The sequence below is a fragment of the Condylura cristata genome, unplaced genomic scaffold, assembly GCF_000260355.1.
Source record: "Condylura cristata isolate star-nosed mole 26May11 unplaced genomic scaffold, ConCri1.0 scaffold00025, whole genome shotgun sequence".
Classification (NCBI taxonomy): domain Eukaryota; kingdom Metazoa; phylum Chordata; class Mammalia; order Eulipotyphla; family Talpidae; genus Condylura; species Condylura cristata.
In genome coordinates this window covers 16,158,203-16,168,542 of record NW_004567126.1, presented here as the reverse complement: position 1 = coordinate 16,168,542, position 10,340 = coordinate 16,158,203, and the positions used below count along the sequence as shown (strand labels likewise).

The following is a 10,340-nucleotide window of genomic DNA, read 5'->3' as shown; positions in this document are numbered from 1 at the left end:
CCCACTTCTGTTCACTCCAAATAGGACTTGAACTTTGTTCTTATCAAAAACAGTGAATCAGTGTATGTGTATGTGTCGTAGAATATTTTTGATAAATGTGCTGTTTACACCTCCCAGTGCATAGGGTTTCAGACACATTCAGGATCTTAAAGTTTGGAATTCTGGGACTGCAGCAAAGTAATATGAGACCTAGGGTTTCCTACTGGGTAATAAGGTCATGGTTAGCATTTTTGAGTTCCTGTCACATGTCACAGCCGGTTTGAAAAACTTCGCATGAATTACCTCGTTGAATTCCACGAACTGTATTGCAAATTTAGTTGAATCCCTTTGTAAGTCTCTGTTAGCACTTCACCTTGGCATAAAATAGTTCTTGCTACATATTTATTTTGATAAAGTTCTTAAGGGCAGAAATTCTATCATCAGTTGGTATCTCTAAAACTGTTTAGCACCTTGCTTTGTGAGGAAAAAGCACTGGGTACATGTGTGGCTGAAATCAATAAGTAATAGATCACATTCAGTCTGTCTTCTGTTGTTAGCAGTAAGCTAATAAACAGATTTCCAGAGCAGGTTGGATGAGCTTCAGCCTTTCCTACAGTATCACCTTTACTTATTTATTTTTTGATTGCTGATACAGATGCATTGTAATAAATATTTGGTTTTGTCATCAAGTACAGTCCCAATAACAAGGCAACTTAAAATTAAAATATTAAACAGTTTACCACTAGAAATAAAGCAAAATTATGTCTTTTTTGCAACAGCAATTCTGAAGTTGTCTCTATACAGTGTAACAACAAAAGCATCAACTTCTTTATTTTACAAATGTTAAGTTTGGTTTACATATTTTATTGTAATGGTAATTTACTAAACATCCAAATCATTCCATCTTTATTTTCTTCCTATAAACACTTTTTCTTACACCATTTAGTTAGGTTTTCCTTTTTGTTTGTTTCATATTAAAGAATCAAATTTATCTGACTTGGAAAGTTAATAGAATATGGTTTGAAACCAATCTGTCGTGGCTCAAATATTACCTTCAGCCCAGAGGCCTGTCACATCTGAACCCAAAAGCCTGACTAAGGAGAACCTTTCTTAAGACTTTGATACCTTTTCTCTCAGAATCTTCAATTCCTTAGAATTTCTCAGACCTGAATTAGTAATCTGTTCTGTGATTTTTTTTTGTTAGATATCCAGTGTGAACAGATTTCCAAAATAATCAGGATATTCAACTGAGAGTCTTCTAGTAACTAAAACGTTTAAATGATAATCTAACCTTTTCATGCAATGGGGACTGATTTCTTGCTTACAAAGGTGTGAGGCAGGAAATCAAAGGTTCAAAGGTATAATACAAAGATAAGAGCAAATTGCTCCTGAGGGTACAGCTGCAGCCTTCATAGTGTACTTGTCTGGCTCAGGTACTTTCGGAATGAAAAGTCTCCAAATTACATAGCAGAAGTAATGTTACCTAGATACCACAATAACAGAAGAATAAAAAGCAAAGAAGGCGTTTTATCTTACATGAGGCAGTGTTAGTATAAGAAGCATTCCAAATATGCAAACCTTCTTAACCTAATAGCAGATACCCTTTACTTCCTTAATGTCTCTTAATTCCTACTTCTTTTTTTTTTTCTTAATAAGGAGGAAAAATTAGGAGTAAAACTTTCACCCAAGGATAAACTGCTGTTTCTCAAAGGGCTTCAAGAGGATATGCATTGGCACCATGTAGGGCACTCTTGCAAGAGTTACCTGGAGAACTGAAAGAGGAGAAATGGGGCAAAATCCCAAGTTTTTCTCCTTAAGGATCTGATTCCCATTTTAGAAACAAAGCTTCCGTCCTTACATTTAACATTACTTTTTCTTCCTGCTCCCCTTTTAATATCAAGATATGTTTTGCTCTGCCAACAGAGACATGACATTTGCACTCATATCCTTGAAGGGCTTTCAGGTTTAGTATTCTTCCTATCTGATGAATTTGACTGGCGGGTTAGTCAGAACTGTTGGAAGGTGCTGCTTTCTTCTTATTTCTCAGACACCTTCCTTCTCCTGTAAATCAGCTCTTCTGATAACTACCTTGGTAAATCATTTCTGCTAATTCTTTTCAAGATCCTGACAAATTAACAGACACTAAGTAAGTCCTCTGTGCTACTCACAAGTTTTCCTCCCCCAAATGTTAACTCCCACTCCTTCCAGTCTGGAAGGCGACTTCCTGAGAAGTTAAGTTAGCAAAATGCTGAATTTTATTCTTTCTCAGCCTTTCAAAAGGTAATTATGACATACTCCCAATACCACTAGGAAACATTAGCAGTCCCTGATCTTTTGGGTAATTTAAGGCCTAGAATTATTGAAAAGCTACAGGTTCACATTCTCCTCCTCAAATGAAAGAAACAGAGGAAGCCCCAATTCTGGTGCATTACTAAACTTTCTTATACCACTTCTTGACATATTAAGACTATCCAATCTCCCTCCCTAGTTTACTCAGTCTTGAAATTTGGATTTCAAATTCTCAGAAGAAAAAAGAATGTAAGTCAGAAGACCTTTCAGCATCCTTAAGAGGTTTTTTCCTCTAGATTTCTTTCTAAGGACATTGTTAAATGACACATAACACATATTTTTTGCTCCAGAGATATCCAGCAGGGAAGTCCTTAGAGATATGTGATTTGAGGGAAAAATCCACAATTATTCCAGTATACATTTCTCATATCTGTCAGTGACCCTCTGAACATCATTCAGATGGAAAGTTTTTCATGGTCCCTTGTCACCCATTCTGGATTCCCTTTTTTACTTCTACAGTTTACTAGAACTAGAAAGATTAGTAGTGGATGGAGTGGAAGAAGCTCAATCATTCATCTCCCACAGTTTCAGTTCCTCACGAAATTAATATCCAAACCTTATGGCAAATGAAGTCAAGTCAGAATAAAAGAGACACGTTGCCTTTTTTCAGTTTCTCAGGAGAGTAAGCCCAGGACATGATGCAGATAGGTATAATATAAGGCTGTGGGTTCTCTTTGAATAATCACAATAATCCAGTAGGCTTGCAGAAATGCATAGAAAATTTGTGAACAACACCTCATTTCTTCTTGCTGAGGGTGAAGTGAAGTATTCATACAAAACATCTCAAGTGAGAAGTTTTAACTGTGGTCACTACCCCTTTCCCCAGCCTTTCTCACTACAGGTCCTGGTCAACAAATACACAGATTTGGCCCCCATGTCTCCCCATTCTGGTCTAAAGGCACAATGAGATGCCTTTTTGAAGACAATTAGTTTATATCCCTTCTCTTGTTTGGTGTCATTTAGGAAAGTGTACATCTCAATCTGTTCCATGCAATGCTTGCAGCTACTTAAATGACCTCTCTTCTGGTTCAAGGGGGTTATGTGGCTGGTGACTGAGCTTCAATGACTGGAAGAGTCTGAAGATCCTGACTCCTAGGAAAGCATGGGAGTCCAGTCCACTCTAATTCAGACAGTTTGGAAGGCTCTGCTCTGGCTGGGGATCGTGCTGCACGTAGGTTCAGCTTTGGTCAGGGTAGCATGGTGGACTCTCTTTGGTTCAGAACCTCTCACCTCTGGCCCCACTATGCTATACGCATGGGTAGCCAGCCCCGGCTGGGGTGCTGCTTCCGTCGACAGTGTTCGTTGGCTACGTGAGGCACTGTTTGCTGTGGATCGAGTGGAGGAAGAACCAGAGCGTGAGCTCCGAGAGCCTGAGGAAGAAGAGCTAGGTTTCACGAGGCGGGCTTTTGGGGCTTCAGCATCTTCTCTGAGGAGAAAAAAAACAAAGAAATTTTAATACTGGCAGGACTGGGATAGTTTCTACTGTGGTTGACTCCTTCTGAGGTTTCTCAATAAATCCCTCCAACTGTAAACTCAATACCACTGGGAAGACAGCCAATTGGGAAAATAGCAATTTCCCCATTTCCTGAGCCTTAATGCTTTGCTTAGACAAATTTATATTTTATTAGCCCAGAGGTCAGCCCTATTACTCTGAAAAGATAAGCATTGCCTTGTTAAGGTGTTCTACATAGAGCCTCCCTGGTGGCATGACGGGTTAAGTCTCAACACTATGAAGCTTTCAGCAGCCACTGCAGCATGAGTTTGATCCTGGCCAGAGAGCTGACCCACATGGCACAGCAGACCTCTCCAGTTTACCCCGCTGCTCCCCTCTGCAGTATATTTCAATCTATCCACCTGTTTTGTTCCCTACTCTGTCTGTCTCTGGTGAATTCTCTCACCCCACTCTGCCAACCTCTCGTCTATTCTCCAGCTCTTGTATGCATAAATAAATAAAAATAAATCTTTTTTAAAAAGTGGTCTAGACCGCTATCTCCTATTTTGGGATTTGTCTGAGTAAAATCTCTCATTGCTATAGACTATGCTCACTCCTTGTTTTATTAACATGTGTTTTACAGGAAGGAAGTGAATCACAAACAATGATTCTGAAGTAAATCAAAAAACTAATGTAAAGTTGAGTCTCTGTTGAGGATGGTTTCATAATAAAGTTAAATCAAACGTGTCTCTAGGCTGGGTCTCCTTACCTGCCAACATAATCTTTTTAAAAAATTCATGTTTAAGAGGAACAGGAACATTTTGTTGGCTGGTTGTTAATGGAACTGGTCCTAGAAAGGAAGTCTACTAGATGAGAGGAATTTGAAGGGTTGTTTACCGGATTTCATTAGGCCTCTCTTCTTCCTCATATCTCTCTTTGTCTTTTCTTCGAATCAGCAGCCACACCAAGAGGAAAATCAGCAGGGCTCCAGCCACCATGCCTGTCACTGCTCCTGCAATCATGCCTATGCTTTGTACATCTGTTTTCTCAGAAACAAAAGCAGAAGGGAAACCTAACATAAGCTAGGACATACATAAATTTAAATAACATAAGCCCTGATTGGGCTAAGTACTTCCAGATCTTTATACCTACCTGACTGAATTCCCCATTTACTGTTTTTGGTGTGACTATCCCTTTGATACTGAAGGGTAGTAACATAAGCTACCCCAAAATATGCCTCTCTGACCTTAGATTTATTTGAAATTGATTATATTTGAGAAGCAGCAGACAAAAGAGGAGCTCTGAAAACAGAGTAGAACTGGACCCTTCCTGGTGGCCCAAGAGATTAAAGTACAGCCCTATGAAGCTATCCCATAGTCACTGCAGTACTAGTTTGATCCCTGGCCAGGGAGGTGACCCACATGGCTCAGCAGACCTCTCCTGACCCGCCCGCTGCTCCCCTCAGCAGTGTATTTCAGTAGATCCTCCTATTCTCCTCCCCACTCTGTCTTTGGTGAATTCTCTCACCTCCTCCCCACCCCCATACACATCTCTGGTCTATACCCCAGTTCTGTATGCATAAATGGATAAATAAATCTCTTTTTTAAAGATTTATTTATTTATGCGTACAGAGTTAGGATATAGGCCAGAGGTGCAGAGGTGGTGAGAGGTTCCATCAGACACAGAGTGGGGAGCAGAACAGGCAGAGTGATGAAGTTTGCTGAGGGGAGTAGCAGGCAGGACAGGAGAGGTCTGTTGAGCCGTGTGGGTCACCTCCTGGCCAGGGATCAAACTTGAGCTCAAGTGGCTGAGGCTAGCTTCGTAGTACTGCGCTAAAAACTCATTGAGCCACCAGGGAAGACCCAAATAAATAAATCTTTAAAAAAAAAAAAGTAGAGCTTACCCTTAGATTTAGATTTATGATGCAAATTTACATTTGGTTCCCTGCTGGATATAATAAATTTCTTTATGGGGTTGGTAAATTCACATCTGCAAATGGAGGGTCAGCTCTGTAACTGTTGAGTGGCCCTTGCAAATACTGAATTTACTTCAGTAATAGCCATGTTCTTCTGTAAATAGAGATTTTTGCCCTTGACCTTATCCTGCCTCATGACAAAAGTGTTTTACACTGAGCCACAATGCACAAACAGCATGCCTTGTGGATACTTACACTGCACAGTCACCCGCACCACACAGCTCTCCTTCCCTGCCTCGTTGCCTGCTGTGCACTGGTAGAGTCCGGAGGAGGACATGGTGAGATTCTGCAGCAGGATGCGTCCAGGGTTGCTGTAGTCTGCGCAAACAGAGAGTATGACTGCAGTCCCCTTAGGAACAGGGTCTGTCTGCCTGGCTTACTTTATTACATCATTACCCTAAGATTCTCCAATACAGCTGGGTAAGGGTGAGGTGGTAGAACAAGATCCCTTTTAGAATGTGGGAAGAAAGGTGAATAAACATTCTTTAGAATCGCAGTGCAACCTCCAAAGGGATACTAAACAAGATAATTGGACACTGAGTACATTTCTTCTTGACATCTTTTACCACTTTTACTTACCCTTGAAAGAGAAAAAAACCTGCATTTTTCTGTACCAATTTATGGATGAAAAATAAGAGTTCAAAGGATTCAGTCGTGTTTTTAACATCACACAAGTTGTTCACAAAACCAGTTGTGAAGTGCAGAACAGAATTGCTGTCCTGCTATCTCGGGGAGGGGAGGAAGATGACTTACCGATCTTAGATTTGGGAGGCAGATGTTCATCTTCTCCTTCCTTCTCTGGAATTCGCTGCCAATGATACATGATGGGCTTTGTGCCAGAAGATGACTCACACTGCAAGGTCAGGTCACTTCCCTCCGTCAGCTCTCCTTCCAGCTCACACTTGGGCTTTGATGGTTTCACTGACCAAAACAAAAAGTAATGATTCAAAGATCCTCCAAGAGCAGATTCCATGGAAGAAATGGGTTGTTTCTCTTCAGATTGAATAAATCTTTTACCTTTTACTAAAAATTTCCACTGGAGAGAAACATTGGGATTACCAGTGAAAATTTTTGAGGTTGGCCCTCCCTGGTGATGCAATGGTTAAAGCACAGCCACTGCAGCACCAGTTCGATCCCTGGCCAGGGAGGTGACCCACATGGCGCGGGTCTCACCCGCTCCTCCCCTCAACAGTGTATTTCAGTCAATCTGCCAGTTCTGCTCCCCACTGTCTTGGTGAATCCTCTCACCCCCTGCCCCACACGTCTAGCCTGTACCCCAGTTCTTGTATTCATAAATACAGTAAACCTTAAAAAATAATGATTTAAAAAAGTTTGCATTAAAAATTAGGCTTAAATAACTTGGTATACTATCTTTCCGAAGACTTTTTTTTTTTTGAGTGAGTTTATTAGAAAAGGGACAGAAAAGTAAGACACTTGCATAGACACAAGCGGACAGAAAGAGCTGCCTTACCTAAGACTTTTAAGATGACATGGCTCCACACATAGCGCCCTGAATTCTTCACCTTGCAGGTATACCGGCCCTCATCACTGGGCTTCAGAGGCTCAATCTGCAGGGAAGCATCTCCTGCCAGGAAATTGGAAGCAAAGGCCACTCGGCCCTTCTGTTCCTCTGTCAGGTTATTGTAGACATGTCGGCTGGAGTAAGTGATCACCTGTAGGGGAGACCAAGGCAGCATTAACCAGTTTGGTTCTGTCTCCTTTTCCTGTTGATGCAGTAGGGGAGCAAACCTCTGTCACCCAAAACATGTCTTTGGTTCAAGGTTTATTTCTTGGGGAGAGCTCTGAAGGCTGAGTGGAAGTTTATTTTTTAAAGATTTATTTATTTATGCACACAGAACTAGGATATAGGCCAGAGGTGCAGGGGTGGTGAGAGGATTCACCAGAGACAGAGTGGGGAGCAGAACAGACCAACTGACGAAGTACACTGCTGAGGGGAGCAGCGGGCAGAGCAGGAGAGGTCCGCTGTGGGTCACCTCAGGGGTGGGGACAGAACTCATGCTAAAGTGCCTTTAGCTACTTAGTCCTGTTCTTTAACCCACTGCTCCACCAGAGAAGGCCCAGAAGTTTTATATGTAAACGCTCTGTAAGGGAGAAGACTAATCAAATCATCTCTTTTCAATGGAGAAGGCACATGTTTTGGTGCAGTGTTTTCCCCAGCGAAAGCCCCAGGTGAATTTCGCCATTCTTGCCCCAACCTCCTTTGGCTTAACAAGGTTAGTGAAGATGGCATCAAAAATCACAAGAATGAGGGCCTCAATCATGCAGGGTCTCTCCTCTGAATACAAGAGGATATATGTTATTATTAAACTTACTTTTCCTTTAATCGATCTCTGATGCTTGCTTATTTGCTGGGCTAGAAGAACCCAGAGGGGCAAAGGATGATTTCCTTTGTGTCCCCACAATGTCAAGATAAGGAGTATAATGGGGAAAAGGGATGGGAATATAATGGGGGATATAATCAAACATGGAGCTAATTCTAAGGGTCCAAGAGACCTCCGTTCTAAATATGGTTAAAAGTATAATGTCCTGATCTTGCTTCTCTGACACGGTTGTGTCATATTTTTTTTTTTTTAAAGATTTATTTATTTGTACATACAGAACTGGGGTACAGACCAGAGGCTCAGGGGCGGTGAGAGGCTTCACCAGAGACAGAGTGGGGAGCAGAACAGGCAGATCGACGAAGTACACTGCTGAGGGGAGCAGCGGGCGGGTCAGGAGAGGTCTGCCACGCCATGTGGTCTCCTCCGGGGCAGGCGGGAATCGAACTCATGCGAAGTGGCTTTAGCTTCTCAGTGCAGTGCTTTAACCTGCTGCGCCACCAGGGAGGGCCGGTTGTGTCATATTTTAAATATAAAATAATAATTATTTTATTAAAAGCTCAGAACCATTCCATTTTATAGGTAAGGAATTTTTTTTTAGGGTACAGGCCAGAGGTGCAGAGGCAGTGGGAGGACTCACCAGAGACAGAGTGGGGAGCAGAACAGGCAGATCAACAAAGTACACTGTTGAGGGAAGCAGTGGGTGAGACAGGAGAAGTCTGCTGCACCATGTAGATCACCTCCGGGACCGGGGATTGAACTCTTATTAAGGCAGCTACGAGGTGGCTATGGCCAGCTGGCAGTACTGTGTTCTAACCGGCTGTGCCACCAGGGGGGCCGGTAAGGAATTTTTTTAAAAGATTTATTTATGCATACAAGAACTGGGGCATAGGCCAGAGTTGTGGGGGGTGAGAGGATTCACCAGAGACAGACTGGGGAGCAGAACAGAAATCTTCTGAAATATACTGCTGAACGGAGCAGTGGGTGAGACAGGAGAGGACTGCTGCACCATGTGGATTAGATCCCTGGCCAGCTGAGTTTCAAAATCGAACTCATACTGCGAGCCCAGTGATAGCTTGACAGTGCTATGTCTTTAAGTCCTGCACCCCCAGAGAGGCCCTGGGTAAGGAATTTTAATTTTGAGTTATATGCTCAAATTCACACAATTTTTGGAAAGTAGACAATGTACAACAGGGCTTCCCTGGTGGCACAGGAGTTAAAATCTCAGCACTGTCAAGCTATAGCCAGCCACTGCAGCACGAGTTTGATCCCTGGCCAGGGAGCTGGCCCACATGGCGCAGCAGACCTCTCCTGTCTTGCCTACTGGCCCCTCAGCAGTGTATGTCAATAGGTTTTCCTGTTCTGCTCCCCACTCTGTCTCTGATGAATCTTCTCACCCTTCCCTTCCCCTCCCCAAACACATCTCTGGCCTACACCCTAGTTCTTAAATAAATAAAAAGAAAATATTTAAAAATTAAATGCACTAACGATATCAAGAGTTGACAGAAAAATCTGAGGGAATAGAGTGTCAGGCTGGAGAGTAACTACCTTTCCCTTTAGTGCAAACTAACTTTTGTATTCTCTACTACTTGGCACATACGTGGCCTATGAACTATACCACGCTCTTGTGTTAGGCGCCTTTTTACATTTTGCTTATTTCTCACATGATTTTTCCAAATGGTCATTATTACCATTTCAGAGGTGGGTAGCAAAAGTAGGATTTGAACATGATCCTCCTTATTAAAAAAAAAAGAGATAGCATGTCCAAAATGGAGCCACTTGTGCTGAGCCTCCTGTCAGCAAAGAAAGATTTAACAGAACTACATTCTAGCTTATGCCAGAAATGTAACCTTTACCCTGACAATCTGGAATTATCTGATCAACACTAATAAATTAATACACCTGACAAATCTCTTTCTTCTCCCTTACTAAGGTGATCTTGCCTGAAACAATCCTCTCTTTCTATTCTCTCGGTCTCTTTTCTGTGGGAAAACCTACTATATAGTTCTTTGGAGCTTCTTTTTACTTGCTAGGTGGGATGCTGCCTGATTTATAGATCACTTAATAAAGTCAATTACAACTTTAAATTTACTCAGCTGGGTCCTCCCTGGTGGTGCAGCGGGTTAAAGCACTGCACTGCAAGCCAACAGCAGCTCCTTCAGTATGAGTTCTATCCCGGCTCTAGAGATGACCACATGGCACAGCAGACATCTCCTGACCCGCCCGCTGCTCCCCTCAGCAGTGTACTTCGTCGATCTGCCTGTTC

At 42.3% G+C, this 10,340-nt stretch overlaps 1 protein-coding gene across 1 annotated transcript in view; it reads right to left on the bottom strand.

The window, feature by feature from the left end:
- Window positions 1–607: 607 nt before the first annotated feature.
- The window catches only part of CLMP (CXADR-like membrane protein), a 154,168-nt gene continuing 144,435 nt past the window's right edge, over window positions 608–10,340 (bottom strand). The window contains exons 5-9 of the mRNA XM_012729398.1: window positions 7,207–7,408; window positions 6,489–6,656; window positions 5,931–6,053; window positions 4,658–4,799; window positions 608–3,754 (exon numbers count right to left, since the gene is read on the bottom strand). Coding sequence (XP_012584852.1) covers window positions 3,454–3,754; window positions 4,658–4,799; window positions 5,931–6,053; window positions 6,489–6,656; window positions 7,207–7,408 — 936 coding nt within the window. The 3' untranslated portion in view covers window positions 608–3,453. The remainder of the gene's footprint in view (window positions 3,755–4,657; window positions 4,800–5,930; window positions 6,054–6,488; window positions 6,657–7,206; window positions 7,409–10,340) is intronic.